General features: G+C 38.8%; 3 protein-coding genes across 3 annotated transcripts in view; 1 reads left to right on the plus strand and 2 right to left on the minus strand.

The window, feature by feature from the left end:
* The window catches only part of NVL (nuclear VCP like), a 35,208-nt gene extending 31,019 nt beyond the window's left edge, over positions 1-4,189 (minus strand). The window contains exons 1-6 of the mRNA XM_032184336.1: positions 4,063-4,189; positions 3,523-3,596; positions 2,358-2,410; positions 2,173-2,272; positions 1,215-1,275; positions 410-676 (exon numbers count right to left, since the gene is read on the minus strand). Of these exons, the coding sequence (XP_032040227.1) occupies positions 410-676; positions 1,215-1,275; positions 2,173-2,272; positions 2,358-2,410; positions 3,523-3,596; positions 4,063-4,122 (615 nt within the window). The 5' untranslated portion in view covers positions 4,123-4,189. The remainder of the gene's footprint in view (positions 1-409; positions 677-1,214; positions 1,276-2,172; positions 2,273-2,357; positions 2,411-3,522; positions 3,597-4,062) is intronic.
* A 78-nt stretch (positions 4,190-4,267) lies between these two features.
* On the plus strand, positions 4,268-11,489 carry CNIH4 (cornichon family AMPA receptor auxiliary protein 4). Its single transcript, XM_032185587.1, has 5 exons — positions 4,268-4,363; positions 5,519-5,587; positions 6,631-6,743; positions 10,593-10,733; positions 11,306-11,489. Exons 1-5 carry the CDS (start codon positions 4,295-4,297, stop codon positions 11,331-11,333), a joined length of 420 nt encoding a protein of 139 aa, XP_032041478.1. The 5' UTR covers positions 4,268-4,294; the 3' UTR covers positions 11,334-11,489.
* A 3,856-nt stretch (positions 11,490-15,345) lies between these two features.
* WDR26 (WD repeat domain 26) overlaps positions 15,346-22,477 on the minus strand; it is a 32,957-nt gene continuing 25,825 nt past the window's right edge. The window contains exons 13-14 of the mRNA XM_032185586.1: positions 21,472-21,657; positions 15,346-20,047 (exon numbers count right to left, since the gene is read on the minus strand). Of these exons, the coding sequence (XP_032041477.1) occupies positions 20,022-20,047; positions 21,472-21,657 (212 nt within the window). The 3' untranslated portion in view covers positions 15,346-20,021. The remainder of the gene's footprint in view (positions 20,048-21,471; positions 21,658-22,477) is intronic.

Raw genomic sequence — 22,477 nt, forward strand, 5'->3', positions numbered from 1 at the left:
CTGCTGCTGAGCACTACATTTTCCCCCCAAAAATGTACAAGAAAGACTTTTTAACTTTAAGACAAACATGCTTGAAATTCACCAGAAGGCTCAAAAATCACTTCTGATAGGGCAGAACCATTGGCTAAGCCTTGTCATCTTCAGAAATCAAGCTAAAAGTTAGTACTCTACTGGGCTTAGGCCAGATCTTCCTATTTAACATTAATATTCCTATTTCTTCCTATTTAACATTTTTGCTGTATTTAATATAGCATGCATATCTGTAATAAAAACGGTATATTTTAAACATCCAGAAAGAACAGAGAGCCTTTTTGGTCATAATATCAGCCTTCAAAAGCACGTTAAATTCCATAGGAAATTAAACTCATACTTGCTACCTAAAACACGTTGTGTTTGAAAAACACAATACCTCAGAAGTCAATTTCTTCTCATCTCCTTCTCCATCCTCAGAAAGGTCAATGAAAAAGTCTTTTCCACCTGGAGTTTTATCAATGAACCAGCCACCTTCAGAGATCCTAGTTACAGCACAGGATCCTGATGAAAGGGTGCTTCTTTGAGGTGCTGTTTGCACAGGAGAAGAGGTTTCCACTGGTTCAGTTTTTGGAGTGGCTGGAACAGAATCAGGATTTCCTTTCTTGTATAACGTCAGCAGGGAATTGTTCATGTGATTTGTAGACTGCAAATTCATGCATTTTTAAGAGAAAATATACAAGTTATAACTTGGGTTATTTATATAAAGATACCAGTGAAAAATATTTCATACAGGTCAGTTATGAAAATACAACCTCACTGGAAAAAGTAATCACTTATCTTCCATCCCACTCTTCTGCATATCAAATAACTGCAGACAAAACTATATCTGCTGGTTCAACAGGCCTTTATGATTTACCCTAAAATAACCCCTGTTAACTGACAGTTATCATTTTAGCTATAGTCAGACGTGTCAGTTCCTTCAATCGCTTCATTCAACTGCTAGCCAAGTTTTTTGGGTACCCAGCATTCTTTTGTCAAGAGTGATTCCCCACCACAGGTTCTTCCTTTTATGCCAGTAATATCCACCTTTCAGCTATACTACAGATTCTCAGTTGGAATGGCCAACTCTGTCTGCAACTCGCCTGCATCTCCACTTTTAAACTTTTCAAGTGCACTGCAATTTTACAACACATAATCACGTGATACACAAATACGAGCAATCATAATAAAACACAGCTTACTAGATCTTCTGGATAATCATCATCATCATCATCAGAGATATCTGTGGCACTTCCTGCTGTCCTTTACATGGAGGGGAGACAAAAACTATTAATGTATCACAAAACTGCAAGCGAAACACACACAAAACAGAACAAATGCAATTTCCACAACATGGTTCCTCACAACTATGCAATGTGGCATAAAACCAGAAACAAACTCCCAACTGGCATGCTCTAAATGTATTGTTATGAAGAGTTTTAAACTTCTTTCCAAGGCTGCAATGAGTTGGATCAACTTGACTACCTGGCTAAAAGACAGTCCTACAAAAAAGTGATGTTGGACCAACCTGACTGTGTAGTTTCATGATGAGCTGAATCACCAACACAGCACAACAGGGGACATAGTAGCAAATCACTGCTGAACTATACTAAATCCTTCTGATTACAATGTATTAATTTCCCATGAGATTATTGGTATCTATCACAGGTTAGAAACCAGAATGGTCCATGAGACTGCACATAGCTTTAGGAGTTAAGAAATCTTAATTCCGACATCATACCTAGTGGTGACTTTCTCTGAATAGCCTGTCCTGTAGTCTTATTAATCACATTTAGGTAATATGCATCACACCCAAGAAAGATTAAGAACAAAACAAAGGAACTGAACCATTTCCAGGACTGTGGCCTTATATGGAAAACCATAATGTAAACCAAAAGAATATCCATCCACTCAGAGCTGTGCATTCACCACAGCAGAGAAATTACAATCTACTCTTTAATATCTGCTTGTCTTAATTGAGAAAAAATAATGTTTCAATTAACTACAGGCAACTCCTGAGGAAGACAAGTGTACGGAAAATCAAGGATATGCCAGTAAACTTAAAACTACTGAAACTTAATAATATGAAGACAGAAAGATTTAAAGTAATGTTAAATATTAATGACATTACTGAAGTCAGCTAATGATAGAAATTCTTACTCATTTTTATCTTCTCCATGTCTTGCTTTTTTTGCCACATGTTCAGCTTCTAGAACTGTTAAATCTTCATGTTCTTTTTCATTACTGATTATTCCAAACACTGAAGAAAAAGTTCAAGCATTAACAGAATAGCCAAAGTATAATCAAAGAATTTGGCATCTTGGACACAGTACTAACAGAACTACCTTTTTCAACTTGTATTCTAAAAGCATTTCTTTTTCTTCGTCCATAATCGGCACTGAAAAAAAAAAAACAAACCACAAAGTAGCAGGTTACACCAAGTGCTTTTCTCCCAACACACTGTTATTCTCAGTGAAAAAAAATACATTGTAAGTTGATACTCAAGCTTTTACGTAAGTTCTTATTAAGAACCAACTTGAAAACGTGATTGTTTTTTCTGAACCCTACAACTCTGCGATAGCTGGGATGAAAAAACACTAAAATTTACTCATCTCTAAAAGGATGTTTAGTAAATGTTATTCAGGTCCTCTCTGCAGCGATGGAAAAGCAGCAATGTACAAATGGATTCTATTACACAACAACAACACTCATTTTCTTATTTTAATTTAAACAAGAACATATGGACATAAGAGTATGGTCTAGAAAGCACAGTCCAGTACGGAACAACTGCAATAAGGAATAACAAACCCATGTGAGAAAATCTGATTCAATGAGCACCCTTACCTGCAAACAAACATCATCAACCTTTCATTTTCAGTTACGGAGCAAACATTTCGTTTGCTTTTCTGCAACAGGTGACAGAGGAAAAATAAAACCTAACCCCAAAACCCACAAAAGTCCACAGCAAGAGTTTGGGATCCTTTTCTCTAACAATGCACAAAAAATAGATTGTAAAAACATTAATGAATATACTTCTCTCCATTCCTTTACTCTCACATTCATCAATAATCTGCCTTTCTACCCACAAAGAAAGCCTTCAAATAATTATGTGAGGTAGACTGTCCTCCTAAGCAACCGAGGAAGATTTAGTGTCTTACTGACTCCTGTTACCCACCCCATCTGCCTGCATCCAAGTGTTATTTTCTCTCATGTTTTAAACTCATCACCTGTATAAGGACCAAAACGCTGTAACGTGTCTGTAGCTGTTTAACAGCAACAATGATTAGCAACTAGATCTCGCAGTACTGATGCGATCATAAACAATAAATTACTAGATACATCAGCAGAGGAAAACACTGGAGTGGAAATGATCTGATTGCTTCGGTTAACCTCAACAACCAGCAGAGAAGGTAACAAAATTAAAATTTTGACAATATGCAAGTACAAAATAACAAAATAATATATTCCATATTCTGAACGTGGAATGTAATGATACAAATCTTTGCTCACCTGTACGTTTTCTGCAAATCCGACGCTAGAATCCCAATGTCAACATACTGGCCACATCTACTGCTTGCAAGGTACTAAAATTAAAAATGTTAGGAAGCAAGATAAAATCTTTGTCAATAACCTCATCGGAATAGCTAGGTCTAATATGCCTGTTTCAAATTCATAATATAAAGCGTAATATAATATAATGTAATATAATAATAATATAATATTCAGCAATAAAGCTCAAATATGCCTGTTTCAGACTCAATATCCTGGCTGAGTTTGTGAACTCAAGGTGCAAGACCCTAAACTTCTGAAGAGCGAACTCCCAGCTGTTTGAAGACCTGGTGGACGAGACCCCCTGGCACACTGCCCTTGGGAACAGAGAAGCTACCAGAGCTGGCAGCCCTCCTGAGCGCACCAGAGCTCTCCTTCTGCTCTATAAAACGCAGAGCGGGGCGCTCCGCCTGGAGCCGCGCTGGGCTGCCTCACGCCGCCCCGCGCAGCCATCTTGCCGCGCAGGCCCCGCGCCTCCCCCCGCGCCCCGCCGCCCCGCACCTGCTTCACGCGCTGCTTCAGACGCGGGTCCGCCGCCCGCGGCCGCACCCGGACCCGCATCGCCGCCAGCCGGCCCCGGCCCCGGTCCCGCTCTGCCCGGTGCGGGAAGGCGGCCGCAGGGCCTGCGGGTCCCGGCGTGCTGCGCGGTGACTCCGCCACAGCAGGGCAGGGCAGGGCGGAGCGGAGCGGAGCGGGGCGGGGAGGCTGAGGGGCGGGCGGCGGCCGCGCCGCCATGGAGTCGGTGGTCTTCATCTTCGCGCTCATCGACTGCTGCGCGCTCATCTTCCTCGCCGTCTACTTCGTATCCTTACCGGCGGGGGGAGCGGGACGGGCCCGGCTTGGCAGCGGTGGTGCTGTGGGGGTGCTGGGGTCCTCATTTCGGCCGAGAGGCCGCGGCCCGGTGTGTGGGGGAATGGTGGGGGCCCGGGTGGGAGCGGGGCTGGGTGCTCGGCGCTGAGGGGGGGGGAGGAAGCGGGTTTGGGGCCCCCCCGGGCCTAAAAACTGGTGCGGTGCGCTCTGGTCACGGAGGGCAGCTCGCTGGGTGAGGTGGGAGAGGGTGGGAAGGGCGTGCGGAGTTCCTGAGGCAGGGTTTCTGCGTTATTGCTACAAAAGTGCCTGCAGACTTCGCTGGAGGGTGTTGTTAGAACAGGACAGGGCTGATGCCTCCATTTATGTGTTCCGGATTGAAGGGGAAGCTGCCCTCATGCTCAGATCCTGGTGTTTCCGAATTTACCTGGTTGTCCTAACAGAAAGAAGCCCAAAAGCACCTGAAAGAATCTCACCTTAGACAGATATTTCACTTATTAAAATTGAAAGCCTTCACCCACCTCTTAAGAACAGAAGGAAAAATGCATGCTTTCCTCGAAGAAAAGGAACACAAGCGTTACAGGCTATAACCTGATGATGTGCACATGTTGTGTGTTAAGCCTTTTTTGATAGGGCTCTCTGAAACCTTTGTATTCCAGGTGCTGGAAGTTCATGTGATAACAACATGAACCTCTTCTTTCAGAGCAAACTGGGAAATTACCCAATGCTACTCTAAATGTAAAATAACGAGATTTAGTTCTAGAAGCTGCAATAGCCAGCTTTATTGTGAGAGTTTAAAAGGTGCATCAACCTTTCCCTGCTTTTAAGGTTTTGCTCCAAGCATGGTAATAATGATTGTGATACCAAAAATACTGAGTTTGCCTTCCTGGTCTGCTTTTAGTGTTAAATTGAACTTTAGCACTTGTGCAACAATTGCTGCTGGAAAAAGTACCATAAAATCATTTAGCCTGATAATAAAATATGGCCTGTCCGTCCACCTAAAGTAGGACTGAGTGGTGGCTAACTGAAATATGCCTTTGGCAGATTTGTAGAACAAGACAGAAGAGTGCTCACCCCAACATACTGGATGAAAATAAAGCTTAGAATATTTTGACTTCCTATACAATTTTTTCCTTATCCTGAACGTCAGATAATTACGCTATCAGATTTGGAATGTGACTACATTAACGCGAGATCTTGCTGCTCAAAACTCAATAAAGTAAATGATTATTCTTTGCATTTAATGGGGTTAAAAAAAAAACAATCCATCATCTCAGCATCACAAATAATGGGAGTTTAATGTATATCTGAAGAGCATGGATTGGCAATACTTATTCAAAGCATTTATGTTTCTCTGCAGTCCACTTGTCATTTTTGGGCTCCTGTCTTCCATAAAACTAGCCACAAAAGGCTGTTCTGCTAATCTTAGGTGCTGAGATGGGCTGCTTCTCTGAATTTGTGGGACTCTTCCCAGAGCTCTCAAGTTTTCTTTTTTGTACGTGTGCCATTAAGTAGCGATGTCTACTCCTGGCTGAACTCAAATCTTTCTAGCTACCTTCCCTGATCCTTGTATATAATTCTTAATGTCTTGAACAGCAGAGTGTTTTGCTGTGATAAGGAAAAGTTCCATTTTAATCAAATCTGCTTGAAACTGTTCTTCTGAAATCCGTGTGACCCGCCCACATGGGTGTTCACTTTGATTTAAAAGTCTTTCTTAATGTAAGAGAGAACACTGCAGGATGCTCTCAAGCCAAAAATGTCCTCTTGGGCTGACCCGGTTTACCAATGTCAATTTTAATATCGATCAACTTTCTTATCTGTACCAAGTCTGGAGGTGCTTATACGTTCTGTGTCTATGCGGACTTATGTGCTTCTTATGTGTTTCTTTCATTCCTACACCAAATGTTCTCTGCAGTGACTTCAAATGTGCACTGTATTCTTTCTTAACTCGCTCTGAAGTGCATGTGTAGTATAACTGTTTAAACAATGTTGTGTTTCTTTCTGGAAATTGCTGTGTTAAACACAGTACCTCTGTTTTAATACCTTAGGGCATAATTTCTGGCTTACTCATGTGCAATCTGTCTGAAGGTATTCATTTCCCTGCATTGTGATGAAATCACATGCATCTGTGAATTTTGTCAGTTTGATGTGATTAGAATCAGATGATAACACCATATCAATTTTTTTTTTTTATTTTATTTATTTTTTTTTTTTTTTAGAAATTTATCCTTATAACCTTCTTTTTTTCTTCCCTTTTTACAGTGGGTCATCCCAGAGGTGATTGGCCATGCTGTTGTAACTGTATTAATGCTTATTTCATTGCACTGGTTCATCTTTCTCCTTAATTTGCCAATAGCAACATGGAATATATATAGGTAAGTGTGAAGCGTTGTGTGTGTGCTTGCCTGTTGCTGGTTTAGCTTTAAGTGTAATATGAAGATAATATGTCATAATGAGAAGTTTCAGTTGTGTTCTTCAGTTCCTAACAGTCTTCTGGTTAACAAAACTCTCCTCTCCTTGCAATTAAAAGTAGAAGAAACCCAGCGGAGTAAATGACATAAAGCTTTGGGCCTTTCCTTGCGTTCTCTCTAATGCCCAGGAATCTTGATCTGTGAGTCATTCCTGAGTTTGTAGGAAATAATGGCATGTTGGTTGGGATTACCAGGTAGCACTGCAGACACGGTCACTAATGTTTCATTCTTTGCCTATGTGCCTGGTAGTGTTACCAGCACAAAACCATTTACATCAGCCTGAGTGATGGTTGTAAAGCCATCAGACTGTGGTGTTATCCCAAACACCCTCCTTTGTCTGCAGTCCTGTTTCTCCCGCTTGTGTGTTTGGACCCCTTTTGGGTCCACTGTCTTGCCTGTTTATTTTTGGAAAGGTTTCCAGACTTTTCATGTTATGATAGCCGTCATTGTTACTGGTCTTTTCACCCTGGGCTGTCTACCGCTTTGAAATGGTTTGCTTCCCACTAGAGGTTTGCATGAGGTAACACTGGGACTGTTGGTTCAAACTTGTGCATTTTATTTTGTATAATTGTGAAATGTTTGGTGTCACTTAAGGCATAAAAAGTTAGCTACAATTCTTTTTTCTCTGTACCTCGTTAACACTATTTGCAGGGATGAGTCATTTTTTAAATACAAGAGGTTTCATAGCTCATAAAAGAGAAGATTCCTTTACTGATATTCTGATTGTTCTTCAGCAAAATATAATTATGTACTTAACGTCTTTTGTTTTCCACAAAACTTCTAGTAAAGCCTTCAAATGTTTCTCAGTTGGAGAAACATGAGGCAGTGTAACTTTTACAGTTAATGGCTGCATATTGCCTCCATGCACAGGTGGGGATAGTTTTGGCCACCTGTAGGTACAAATGTGTGTTTGTGCAACAGTTGCACAAAATGAGTGATGGTCCCTTTGGTGAGTGTAGTATTAGTATTTGGTGTTTCTTTTTTGGTTAGACTGTTTCTACGAAGACACTGAAGGGAGGAAGGGGGAGAGAGACAATGTATTTTCTTTGAAATCTTGAGGATTTCTTATCCTAGTTTCCCCCTTGCTTCCTTCTAATATGTTAAAGCAACATAATTTACCATTCTGTTAATATTTAAAGTAGCCACTTGCTTTCTCTTCTCAACATGGTCAGAAGGAATTTTAAAAGCTATTGATTTCTGTTTCCATGCTTTAGGCAGTAGGCTTTGAATGTTGTTTCGAAATGACAGCTCTCATTTTGTATTTGTCATTTGGAATACCCTAAAATCCTGATGTTGCCTCAAATGTAGATGTGCAACGCATGTAATAAATGAATATGACAGTGTAATACTTTGCCTATGCTGCCATAAGAAGTCGGAATGTTAAGACTACTGTTAATCCTGCCTCATTTCTGAGGATCAGGGACTTGCACCCATACTGGTAGCCTAGAGTACCCCATTCATGGTGAAGGAGCTAGAAGTGGGCAAAAGCAACTAAACTATAAAACTAAACTATATGTTTAGTATTATAAAGGGAATCTGATTGATGGTGTGGGATAGAACTTATATTTGACCCAGTCATTTAATGGACAAAGGGTATGGTAGTCAGAAAAATGGTTGATTGAAAAGTAGTTTGAATAAAGTGTCAATGACTAAATTACAATCAAGTGGGAACAGATTGTGTAAACCTGTTACTGAGAGCTGCAAGCTTCCAGCATCAGGTGGGTGTGTTTGAATTGTCTTCACGTGTCACAGTATTTCAAGAAATAATTTCTGGAGTGAATTTCTGCAACAGGTCTAAGCGCAAGATGCGGCACCTGGGTCATGGCAATCCCAGACATGGGTGAAGAACTCATTGAGAGCAGCCCTGCAGAGAAGGACTTGGGGGTTTTGGTGGACAAAAAACTTGTCATGAGCCAGAAGTGCAAGCTTGCACCCTAGAAAGCTAACTGTATCAACTGTAGGCTGCAACAACTGAGGAGTGGGCAGCAGGTGAGGGAGGGGATTGTCCCCCTCTGCTCTGCCCTTGTGAGGCCCCACTTGGAGTGCTGCATCCAGGTCTAACTCCCAACCCCAAGAAGGGTGTGGAGCTGTTACGAGGAAATTCTTCACTCAGAGGGTACTGAGGAACTGGAGCAGGTTGCCCAGAGAAGCTGTGGATGCCCCATCCCTGGAGGTGTTCAGGGTCAGGTTGGATGATGCCCTGGTCAGCCTGATCTAGTGGCTGGCATCCTGCTAACTTGTGTTTGTCAGCATCTAGCATCATTGTGTCCATGACAACAGTTCCTTGGATGTGTAACATAAGCTAAACTAGACTGGGGGCCTCTTGGAAAAAATAACTCCCAAGTTCTGGAAACTTTAATTTGTGTCATTTAAGTGTCGCTGCTTTTAAAACACAAATTGAATAAATACTATCTTTATGGTACTCGTATCCTAGAGATGTAAGGAAACGGTGCACTATATATCTTATTTCTAGGGTCAAATGATACAGGAAACTTGTATACTTCCTTTTATTTCAATAAAATGTACTACATTTCCATGAAAATGGAAATTAGTGTCAGAATTATAACAATAGATCAATCACTTAAAGCTTCAAATTTAGAAGAGACTTCAAAATTAATAATTTCACGAGCTATTCTTAATGGGACATAATTGTTACTAATTAAATATGTGTCAGTACTTTTTAATGTTCCTGTGAAAATAAGAAAAATAACACTTATTTCTGCTGCTATAGAACCTCTCTTCCCCTCCTATTGCTCCTGTTACTGCAGTGAATGGTGCAAGATGGGGAGGGGCTGCTTTTTCTTTTGCTTGGTAACATTCTTCAAGTATATAAAGAAAACCTGTTCTGTTCAGAGACCTTGCTCTTGCTCAAGGTCTACGACTAGGAGTTTAGGAGTTAAATTGCTGTGTAGAAAAGAGCATTTTTCCAGGAAGGTAGAACCTGTATGAGATTTAAGTGAGATACTACTAATAGTACTTGTTCTAGACTGGGCTCGGCTGCAGTGACAACTTCAAGTGCTTGCATTTTTTTCTCTTGAGAAATGTGTATGGTGAATGACTGTACTGTTGCTTGAATTTTCACAAGACACAGGCATTTACTGTACTGATTTTACTCTTCTTTTTGCTTACATTTCACTTTGTTTCACTCAGCTGCTGTTCTTACGTGGATTTAGACAAGAAGTACTCAAATTCTCCAGTCCTGCCCAGTTTTTCAACCTGTCAGCCATAGGAAAGCTGTGTATTTGCTGTGATAACACAGGATAGTTTTGCTAAAAATGGAAATAATACACAGATCCTAAGTCTTATCTGCTTTTGACCACTGGAGTTTGTGATTTTCTCTATAATTTTTTTGTAATGAAAACACTGATTCTTAAGTTTTTTTCCAGTCTCTTTCAGTTAATACATCTTTCCAGTGTGGGTAGAGGTTTTCTTCCTAACACGGAGTAGTCACAAACAGCAATTAAAATGATCTGGAATTGGCTTTTAACTGGAAATTCTCCCACTTATACCTGGGAAGCTGGGCTAACATTTTCAATACTGCTTGACCTCTGGATTTTCATTGTGTAGTGGCAGAGATATGTACAATATCCTGAGATTGAAATAGAAATCTTAAAAAAAGCTCCATTATATTTAACTAGGAAACAAGCTTTAGATGAATGTCACTTCTGTGCAAATTCTTCTCCCCTCCTCCTGACACTCCTTAATGTTTTAATGATTATACTTGTGTGTTTTTTTTCTTTCTTAAACTTTCAGGTTCATTATGGTGCCAAGTGGAAACATGGGGGTATTTGATCCCACAGAGATCCATAACCGAGGACAACTGAAATCGCACATGAAGGAAGCCATGATTAAACTAGGCTTTCATCTGCTCTGTTTCTTCATGTACCTGTACAGGTTAGTCTCAAAAATTGCTCCCAAGGAACAAAGGAAGTGTCTGCCAGCTATTTTTACTTCCCCTATTCTGCTTGTGCTGGTATTCATAATTCTGATCTTCTTCTGCTAACCTTCAGTAATATATTTTGACAGTCAACTGCATGCTTATTATATGCTTTTATGCTTTCTGATCAAACATTGTTTGAAAACTCAGACTACTACTTAATCTCAAAACTACTATAAGTAAATACAAAACTACATGATTTTAGCACCTAGAGTAAGCAGCCTGTTTAGATGGGGTAATCTTGAGGGCTAAGTTTATTTCACAGATTCTGTTTTAGAAAATAAAGTGCTCAGGTTAAGTTACAACCTGATGAGTTCTGTGATTGGGTACTTTCTACAAGGTAGAACTATCGTTCTTCTACTGCAATATTACTTCTGCAGTCCTCGTCTTCATAAATAATGCAAGTGGCACAGTTGCCTTGACTTTCTATTTCAGAATCAAGTGCAATTTGCTACTGAAAGTGATAGCTGTTCCTACTTGCCTATGCTTCAGTAATACACTGGGTCTCATGTTTTCTGTTTTGTCACAGTATGATTCTGGCTTTGATAAATGATTGAGAAGTTGACAAAGAACCATTAGCTGCCAAATGGGGTCATCACTCCAGTGACTGGTTGTGGAGCCACAGACACCTTCTGAACATACCTAGACCAGTGTCGTCATGCAGTATATTTTTCCTTTTTGAACAAGAAATATTTTTCTGTATTTTTAACATAAAATATTTTCAAAAGACATTGGATTTGTGTAGCAGTTGTTTTTGTTCCTTCTTAAAACCCAAATGGCTGTAGCTGCTGCTTTGGTTCTGTAAACAAGGATTTCACTTTACAAATCTTATGGGAATGACAAGATGAGAGGGAAACTCATTTCAACTGCTTAGGCTGACAATAGTACTAATTCTAGAACAAATTTAAGAGCAGTTATAATGCTTATTTCTTACCAAAAGTGTCAGGATATGCCTCTGGCAGTCAAGCTGTCCAATTAGCCTGGTTTGAAGCTGTCCTTGGTACATCAATTTCAAAAGCAGAACACTAGCACAGCTTGCATCTTTATGTTGTTTTGTGCTCAGCTAAAAAGCAATGGAATAAAAGTTGTGCCTTTTCTCATTTTCCATTCCCTCTCCCTCCCACCCCAACCTGTATGAAGTCTAGTGTATGGCAGAATTAAGGTCACTGTGACACTTGTAAGAGTGGAAAAACGTGTTGCTGCAGATAAATGTAACACTTGTGAAGCAAGTAATACTTGTTTTTTTTTTCCCTTCAACTCCTGTTTTGTCATCAAAATACTTCATAGACCTCCCTGTAGAGTAAACAGTGCATCAGGGTTGGAGTCAGTAATGGAACAAAAGTAATGGAACAAAAGAATCAACCTGCTTTAATCATATCCAGTGGGGTGAATCAAGAATGTCTACTTAGGAATCTACTTAAGAGAAGTGGTCTGTTAAACCATAACCCAGCTATCCCCACATTTCTGATGTGATTCTGCTTCAAAGGCACCAAGAAATTTCAGTTCTTCTTGAGCAGCTCTTACATCACCGCCAAGTATACAAACCTGAGTTTGTACCCTCACTATCCAACTTTTTTATATATACGCATAAAAACAAATTTTTTTAAACAAATGTACCAAGTGAAATACTAAAAAAAATCCAAATTTTAAAGTCCTAAGAAGGAAAAAACTCAGATTTTAAGAACTTGTCGTAATTTACTGTACAGCTATAGTTAGCATATTATATTGGTCTTAATGTGGTATCTGTGTGCAACAGCTTGTTTTTGTGAGCAGGTGGTAAAAAGACAGCACTGAAGCTTGATTGCTGTAGGTATCTTGCACTCAGTATTTGTTTTAGGATAAGCTTAGCCTTAAATTTTTGACAGATGGAGTCTAAGTTCAGCTGTTGTAAAGACCAAGAACTACTGAAAAGCATGCTCATTAGAAAATAGCTACCACAGCTACATGCAAGTGACTACCTGACAGCACTGCAAAACAAAAATTACAGCAAACATTGCTTTGTAAAGCTTTATGCCAGACAGGATATAGATCTGTAAAAAGGAGAGAACAATATTTCAGAAGAGAAAAGTCACCGACTTCTGTAGCAGCTCACGTGGTAGGCAAGTACCTTACTTGTAGGTGAGGACAATTTAACTTAATTGATTTATAGCCTCTTGTATATTCCTGTGAGGGAAAAAAAAGTCCACCACATACCTATACTTTATCTACTATAAGAGCAAAGTTAGTAAGCTGCTTGAGGTAAGTCCTTGCTGTAACGCCAGCAGTAGATACATAAACTTCATTAATGACATGTAAGTTCCATGCTGAGAACCATGACAAGTAACCTGTAATCCCCTCACTTAAACTAGCAGGTTTTTTAAATCTTATTCTAAAGATGGATTTTGAGATAAGAACTTTGTTAGTAGTTAAAATATTTCTAAGATACAGTAGTTAGAAATCATTGAAGACAATTACAATAATGACATTAGCTAGGGCAGACACATTCCCCTGTGGAACCAGTAAAAGATCTCACACTCACTCTGAAAAGCTCCTATTCCCCTCTACTTCATGAAACATTTCTTCAGAAATGGGAGGGGGACATGGAAAGGTAAAGGAAAAGAACAATATCTGGAGGGGGGGGGGAAAAAAGGGGTAGCATGCATCTTAGTTCAGATGTCTGACCTAAGGGATGTTATTGTGGATTCTTCCCCGCTTCCCTCCTTAAGAATGAATTACTAACCACAACAGAACAAGAACTACAGCTATGTATGCTGTCCAGTATTAAGCAAACTGTACTTTTAAATGAATACAAGTTTCCATCCTGTTTTTGAATAAATTCTCTGTTCATTCATCTCCAACAACTTTTTCTAATTGTTGTAAAAACCTCAGAAGCAGATTCTGGAGACCACAATTCTGCTGAGTCATTACACTACTAATTTTTGAGCCTGCCTTGCTGTATAAGTCATTTTCTGCCTTAACAATGACCTTCACAGAGCTCAGAGTCAACAGGAAAAATGTGATAAAAAACCCTTGAACTACAGAGATCCTAACTTTTGAGCAAGGTTGTTAAGCTCTTTTCCACGCTCACAGTCTAGAGCCTAGTTAGCTTGCTACAGTGTCAGTACTTCAACTGCTTACAGTGACTGGGTAGCTGTTGTAGTACTGCAGTTGGGAGTGGAGGATTAATTAAGATAGGGGAAAACGTGCTAATCAATCAATACGGTTATGGACTGTTGATTATTTAGCTAGTTTTATTAGTGAATGTACTTACCTTCTCACCTTTCTCAAGCCAAAAAAACAAATTTCCTTCATCTGCTATATGGATAATTTTTGGCTGAATTGGGTCAACTCTTCTACAAATACTAGTACCTGAGGGAAGCAGCAAGAACAGGTACATGGAAATGGATATGGCATAACTTGGAGGGAATAAAAGTTGATGGAAAGGTGCTACTGGAGGCCATAAAGACCTTTTTCTAATCAAATACAGAAGCTGAAAAGAACTGAATGCATTTCACCAAAAGGTTTGAGTTTAGAAAACCTACTTGAAGACAAATATAGGCACAGCTTTCATTTAGCAGAACATCAGCTAATAAAAATGCCTACACCACCAGTATATGGAAAACACAGGACAAAGACGAGATTCCGTTCTGCTGCACAAGGAGGAGAGACCAGGTTAGTTGGAACAAGAAAAGCAACAGCTGAGAATCAGCTTCAAGAGCTACAAGAGCTGCTTAGGTCAACCACAGATAAAAGAGGTCCTTGATTTCTAGTTACTAGCAGTTGGCAAGAAACATCTGAGCAAGAAATGGAAGTACTTTAAAAGCACCTTGTTAATTATGGGAGAGAATTTTGTAGGTATATCTGAGTTACAGTTAGCAACCTGTGTAAGATACCTAAGCAAGCTCCAGGATTAAAGAATCAAGGCTCTCACTGAGCCTCAAAGGAGCAGATGTTCAACAATGCAGATAAGCACAGAATGGGACACAGGCAAGTAGTGTGCTAAATGGCATAAATGTGCAGTCAAAACAGAAGTGTTGGGTAGATTAGAGCCAGGCATCAAAAACTGGAAAGCCTGCACACAGCAAGAGGGAGCTCATCTTCAGCTGAACTGCCACAAATGATTTTTCATCTCAAGGAAATGAAATGCTACAACCAAGGAAGAATTCTATAATTAGTGATCAAGAAATGAACATCCCAGTGATATTCACGTAAGTGAAGTTTAGGAAACTAAGAACTATTCATTCCAGTTATTTATTCTGTTTATTGAATTGAAAGAAAGGGAATACAAACATTTCTGTTAAGTGCTGTGCACCAACATGGAAAAAGTGTATTTTTTTAAAAATCCTAATAAAAACAAATCAGAAGTTAATGTAGTTCCAATTGAACAAGTTGTAAAGATATGTTTAAAATACTACACATTTATAAAATAAAAAAGTTAAAACGGTGTTCTGTAAATAATTAGTAAAACAAGTGAAAATAAATACGAGACCCAAAGTTCTTATGTTTTTAATGTAATATAGCAAAGAAATTTTAACTACTTAATATAATCCAAGGAGAGTAACAAAAATCCAGAAAGTTTTAAGAACGCAATCCTTTGAAACATTTAATATCAGTCCATAGCAAATAGTCATTACATACCAAAAGCTCTAAGTGTTAAACTAGTTCCACCACAACTCCATATAAATCTTGACAACTTAGAAATCTTGAGATCAACAATAAAGTTCTTTTCTTGATCTCTACAGCTTGGTTTGTAAGTACATACATGCTTTGAGGATCCATTTTGTCCCATATTTTTTTTCAAGGAGCCAATAGCTTTTTCCATCTGTGCCTAAAAATGTTAAGATTCATATCTACCACATATACCCTAACCATGAAAAATGTTTAAGAAAAAGATGGGGCACAATGAATTTCAAATTTATAAAAATATACTGATATTAACCAAAACCTTCAGGTCAAAGGACACTTCACATACACACGACTTAAAGTATGCAATAAAACATGACAAGTACCTAGAACGTTTGGTTCTATGCCTGTTTATGTAACACATGCACACACACATTCATACCAGATGGGAGGAACACTCTCACAAACTTTTTATTGAATCCAGATAATCTGGATAAACAGAAAACTTGTCTACAGTTTATTTCAACAACTAGAGGCAGCTACTGCAGCAGTAGTTCAACACTGCACACTTCAATCAAGTCCACCCTGTTTAGAAAAGTGTCAGAGTTAATCTTTTTGTTTCCTAAATATCGTTAAAAGTAGCAGTTTTCAAAATTAAGTATGGCAGCTGAAAATGGTCTCAAGCCAATGTGGAAAAGACAGGGTGAAGTAAAAAGGAGGATTAGCCATTTATGGGATGAATGTTCCTCTTAATTGTTTCAAAAAAAGAAAAAAGCCAACAACAGTGAAAACCATTTAGCAAATACAGGTGTATTTTGTAGCTAACAATATGGACAAACTATTGAAAGTGCATTTTTCCTCCTCCCCCTTGAGTTACAGTAGTTTGTCAGTAAATCCAGCTTTTCATGTTCATTCTTCTTTCTCTACCTCCCCAAATGGGTCTAACAACATCTCCCCTTCAAACTATAGCTAATTATAGGAGTCCTTGTTTTGTACTAAGGAAGCCTTGCTAACTGATTTTGGGTGGGAGCATTGCTTAGCAGTGTAAGGAGATACAACTAGACCCAACCTCCAAGAGCATACTGAATTTTATTAAACATTACCTGTTCGAAGCCAACTTGAGAAGTAACTGGCAAGATCTGGATAGATTTCTAGCTTGCATCTTTGCTCTAATCATAAAAAAGAAGTCAACTTTAAAGTTGGAGAACTTGAGAAAAAACAGGGAATTTAAACAAAGATGTAATTGCCCCCTACTACCTCCCCCCATACCCAAAGGACAAATTTAGCATGACTGCTTATTTTCCCTTTTGTGCTCCATTGTGCCTTGAAAATTACTTACCTGAACAGCTAAAGAGCATTCAGATAATAAAATGCTTTAGCATTTTTATTTATTAAAAAGAAAAAAAAAGAGATCTGCCTTTAACAATAACCTGCGGCTACTGTATTTTAAGCTAACAGCTTACCAAAGTTACAAAAGAGTAGTACACACTTACAGTATTTTCCTCTCTAAAAACATAGGTTTGTTCACCAGAAATACAGTAATTTATTGCAGGTGTGCAGTTGTTCCAGCCTTAGACTCCAGCCTATGAACATTTTTAAGCACATGGAAATCAACACATTGCAAGTGAGCAAGCTTATTACCCCATCCCCCACCCCCCATCTCATTTTATAGTCTGTGCACAAAAAGTATTGGTACTTTTCAATTCACATAGTGTGAATACGTGACATGTCAGAAATAATCTTGGTTCCTCTTTAATCGACATTTAGAATGGTTCTCACTACCACTAGACCTATAGCGTAATCACTGTGGGACCAGGTACTGTGGTCAAATAAAGTTTACTCTCTCTAGTCTCCACACATCATCTGTGATAAGCAGAGATCTATGCAATATGGTGTTATTTAGACACTGGAAAGAATGCTATCTATATGATAAAGGAGCTTTCCCTTATATTGCATAGTTTCACCACAAAACTAAATTAAAGCAGAGACACCAAGAACGTATGTTTCTCCTTAACTTGCTTCTAAATCCCTGATGTGTTTTTTTTTTTTTTTTTTGTTAGAGGTACATACCAAGTCCAGAAGAGAAAACCCAGAATGGAGGTCAGGTTTTGGTAGTAGTAAGTTTAAATTTTTAATTACAATGCATTGCAGTAGAAAATAGGCATCAGGTCATACATACCCCCACATAGCTTGTACCAGGTAAGGAGTCTTGGCCAGGTACGGCCAGCCATATTAAAAATGCCTGTTGAAGTGGATGTGAGACTTCAAATCTAAGCTTGAGACTTGATCACCTTGAGACTTCAACACTTGCCTATATTTCCTACTAAGTCCCGTGAGTATGAGGTAAGCAAATAGTGCGAGTTGTACGCAATATCTTTGTTAAGAGACACCAAAACCAGGATTATTCTCCTCCCCCCCCGCTCTCCCTAAATAACGCTTTGTTTAAAAACATGAGGTCCAGAGTAAGACAATACAGGGATAACTTCCAAAGATTCACATACTAGCATCGCTTAAGAATTACACCATGTTTCGAAGATAGAAAATACTGCTTGCAATTTAGGTACTCAATATTTATTTAAAACCCGGAGGTTTATTTTACTAAAAATTAACCTTAGGAAAGTTGTCTGCTTCTCTGCAACACCGATGCCACAGACAAGACTGACCAATCTTATGCTGTCCGAACTAGCAACAGAAACAAACAGCTCCTTCTAAAACTAGCTAATGGAAGGAGGAACTGATTTGTAGTCTTCAGTTTACATACATACTCCCAGTATGCTATAACTCCCTTAATTGCTATCAGCGCAATTCCCCTTAAGAAAAAATGAACTAGGTTGAAGATAAGAACGTTAAGTTCCTATTTCATTTTGGAGGTACTAAACCAGAAATGAGTACATCAGATTCAGGGCTGGCTTCAGTGAGAAGATTGGAATCTTCAATCATGTTTCAGATGGCACACAGGGCAAGGAAAACACCGCCACCTGATTGCTGGAATCTTAAAAAAAAAAAAAAATCCAACCCATTAAGTTTTGTTTCTTTGGGAAAGAAAAAGGGACTGTTTATGTTAAACACCACATTCCCAATCAAAGCAGCTACACTGCTCTTCCCAGGAACTCTGGCAAACCTTCCCCCACCCTTCTTCCACACATGACTAATGAGGTCACTAGATTACCATCTCATTAAAGGATGAAGCCCACACTTCCATTCACATCATTCTTGGTGACACGCCCTTTCCTGCTCCCTCTTTACTTCACAGCACTACCAACACTACCTTTCCACCCATGGTAGGAAATGGACTCCAGCGCCATCCCAAAGTGAATTTGTGTGTAGTGCAGAAGCATTGAGATGTCAGGCCATCTGTTTATTGAGGACAAAAACCACACGTGATGTCTTTCTCTTTTCTAAACATGGCATATTAGTGGAACTGTTCCTAAATGCGTTAAGATGTTCACAGCACCAGCTTGCAACAAGGTCTAGGAGAGACATTTAAATTTGCAAACTTAAAAGTATATTTTCAGAAAGAAAATCTATACATCTTTGTTTATCAAATAAAGTTTTCCTTCATAACACAAGTGTTACTTATGATTTGAATGTTAATTACTTTTACAAAATGTTTACTTTGTTTTGAATACTTTCTTCACATTCTTTTGTTGAGGTGTAGCCTACCTTTAATCCGTATTGTTGCATGTATTTATGTAATTAAAAAGAAGACCTTGTCTTGTTTAAACTCTTAATCTGGTGGTGTACTCTGAACACTTCTTTTTTTCGCTAAATAATACGATTTTATCTGTTAATATGGACAGTGAGTTTCTCTTTCTAAAACAACCTTTACTGACTACATAAAGTTCCTTCCAGCCACTGCTTTTGATCGGGTCTCAAGACACTCTGGAAGAGCATCAGTGATACCACATTTTACAACACTTCTTGCATCGTTTTAGTTCCAAACGTATACAAATGAAGTCGTTTTAATCCTATAAATAATTTATTTTTAAAAAATTGTGCTGTTAACCCCTTTGCAGGGCAACGAGCTATGTGAAAAGTACAAAACTTTTTGTCAAATGTGATATTCAGAGTGCTTTTGACATAGTTCATTGGTTTATCTCAATTTATATGCGCAACGGGCAAGGCTAGAATCCATGAACCAAGCTGCAAAGATCTCAAGCTAAGTAAGGCGGAGAGATTTGAGAAACAAGAGAAGGAAATACTTTCCTATCCAATGTATACTCTTCAGACTAAAGCACTCTTTCTATCAAGCCTTCTAAACTGTTAAATAAAGTGTTCCAAACAAGCATTTAAACTTCATTACACAGAAGAGCAACAAGAACAGTAGCCTGCCAAACAAAAAGGCAGGAGGGAAAAATATATAGAGTTCAATGGTTAGCCTGAATGTAGCACAGTTCTTCACAACCGATGGGGGGGTAATTTCAACACGGTGTCCAACAACGTTCTAACGACGTGCTTCATCTCGACTGGTTACTATGAAGCAAGGTGGTAAATGTTTGGCCCCAATCGGGCTTCAGAAATGGTTCTTTTTCATGACGAGCATGTCTGTCCAGCTATCAATCATGTTTGTTTGCACCAAATCCCAAGCCATTTAAAATACGACTAATTAAGTTAAACTGAAGTCGTCTGCTCCAAATTCGCCATCAACTATCCATGCTACTGCATTCCTCTGAACAAAAACAAAAAAAAGAGAAAAAAAATCACACCTTGAAGATTTTATCAGTAATTAACATTCCTATTATAAGGTCTCTAATACAGTATATTTACATAAGTTTTACTGAGCATGCATTACTTAACGGAACTTATAGTGTAACTAAACCCTACATTAAAAATTAGCAATTTTAGGTATCATTATTCATATTAATTCAAAGGTTAATTTATCATGTTATCTGTTGGTACAAAGAAATCATCTTTTGCAGAAGATATCAATAAATTACATACATTTACATTTAAGTTCCAGGGGCTCATGCTAATTACAAAGCTGTCATCCATTTAAGATTCCTAAGTTGCTGGACATTATTCTCTGCACCTATACCTTTTATAGATGCACTACCGCAAGAAATTCAGTTTGTATCATTTTTATTTTTATGAAGTTTACAAGCTCATTTTCTGGAGAAAATGAGAAAGAATAAGCAGGCAAGTAATTGGGAGAAAACAAAAGCAAAAAAAAAAAAAACAAAAAACAAACAAAAAAAAAAAAAAAAAAAAAAAAAAAAAAAAAAAAAACACAAGTAAAGCCAGCTGGAGGATAGGCTCTGAGTCCCTACATGTATGTTCAAGATGTTACAAGCAGGACTGGCCCACCTAGTCCAATACTAGAAGCAGATGTGTCAGAAAGCACAGAAACAGAGAAAGGAAGTAATCCTTCTATATATCCTTCCAACTTTCAGCCATTTTCACCTAGTGGACATTCTAAACTAGAGGTGTTTACTTGTCTACTCACACTTCATGGATTTCTCCTTGATTGTTTTGTTCAGGTTCCCCTTGAACATATCCATGCTTAGTATTCACTGTAAGTTTTTAGCATGAGATTGGATGTGTAATGACAGAAGCCTATAAGCTGCAGAACAATCCCCTAGTCGTCATCTTGTTAATAGTTCTAGGGGGGTAGGTAAGAAGGGTTGGGAAAAAGTGTGCATTTTGACAGTGAAAAAAGTTGCACTTATTTCAGAAGCATCACTCTCCTGATAACATCAGATGGTTAGGAAAAAATCAGTGGTGTACAGATTTTAGGGTGGAAAAATTTCAGTCTCTCCACATTTTGGAGGTTACTTTTATAAGCACAGTAACACCACTATTTGTTTTCCAGTGTAGTCAGAATGCACTATTCAAATTTTAGTAACATTGCATGCACTTAAAGCATTAAAGGCGGCATTTCTAAGAAGTCTACCTAAGTCAGTTAATAAAATACTACGGCCTCAGTTGACACCACTGTTTTCTATAGGACCTTTCTGTAAAGGCAATGATTCTAACCCAAGACTTGTGGGCATTTTTCTATTCTATTATTGCACAGAAAATCCACCAAACCAGCTGCCTTTGACATACATTTTTATTGATTAGAAAACATACACACATGCACACACACACCCTTACCTTCAATATCCTGGTTGTCTACGAATGGCGCTGGTCCCCATATTCTAACAGTACCATCATCAGAGGCACTGGCCATCATGGATGGAATCTGCGGGTTCCAGCTCACACAGTTAACAGTACGTGTGTGCCCTGTCAGCTCCGCAATTGGCAGCTCGCTACGCTTGTGCCAAATATATACTTTGTGATCTAAACAAAATATGCATTTTGAAAAACATGAGAAACATTGCTCCGCACAAACCAATTTGTCATATCAAATAGCACTTCCACACCTAAAAAAGCATTAATGTTGTCAATTCTAAAACCCACATCTGTTGAATGTGCAACGGCACTAAACGTTTTCTTCTAAAAATGATCAAAAGAACATGGGCAAGGTTCTACCACAAAGGGGCATGCTTCCTTTAAAAGACTTGCAAGAAAAACATTCAACTGCAGTGCAAATAACCTAGAAAGACAAACTGAGCTACTCTTAAATTAAGGACATGGGGTAGTAACATTATTCAGAAGGAACACTTGCAGAATTTTTTTTTAAACAATCATATTTACAGATTAGTACACGCATTATAAAGTCACAAGTGTTAAGGCAGGATATTGACTGTATGAAGTAATGAAGTGCTGATGAGTAATACCTAAGTATCCCATAGGGCATCCTGATCTCTAAATTGGAGAGAGAGGGATTTGTAGGGTGGACTATTCAGTGGATTAGGAATTGACTGGATGGCTGCACCCAGAGAGTTGCAGTCAATGACTCTATGTCCAGGTGTCCCTCAGGGGTCTGTATTAGGATCAGTGCTGCTTAGGATCTTTAGAAGTGACACAGACAATGGGAACAAGTGCACCCTCACAAGTTTGCAGATGACACCAAGCTGAGTGGTGCAGTTGATATAACAGAAGGAAGGGATGCCATCCAGAGGGACCTGGACAAGTTTGAGAAGTGGGCCTATGGGAACCTAATGAGGTTCAACAAGCCCAAGTGCAAGGTGCTGCACCTCGGTCAAGGCAATGCCAG

The sequence above is a fragment of the Aythya fuligula genome, chromosome 3 (genome assembly GCF_009819795.1).
Source record: "Aythya fuligula isolate bAytFul2 chromosome 3, bAytFul2.pri, whole genome shotgun sequence".
Classification (NCBI taxonomy): Eukaryota; Metazoa; Chordata; class Aves; order Anseriformes; family Anatidae; genus Aythya; species Aythya fuligula.

Excerpts from the sequence above, each read along its gene's own strand:
- CNIH4 (XM_032185587.1), top strand. The coding sequence starts at position 4,295 with ATGGAGTCGGTGGTCTTCATCTTCGCGCTCATCGACTGCTGCGCGCTC. Across the intron at positions 5,588-6,630 it reads GCTGCTCAAAACTCAATAAA|TGGGTCATCCCAGAGGTGAT; the intron begins GTAAATGATTAT and ends CCCTTTTTACAG. Across the intron at positions 10,734-11,305 it reads TTCTTCATGTACCTGTACAG|TATGATTCTGGCTTTGATAA; the intron begins GTTAGTCTCAAA and ends GTTTTGTCACAG.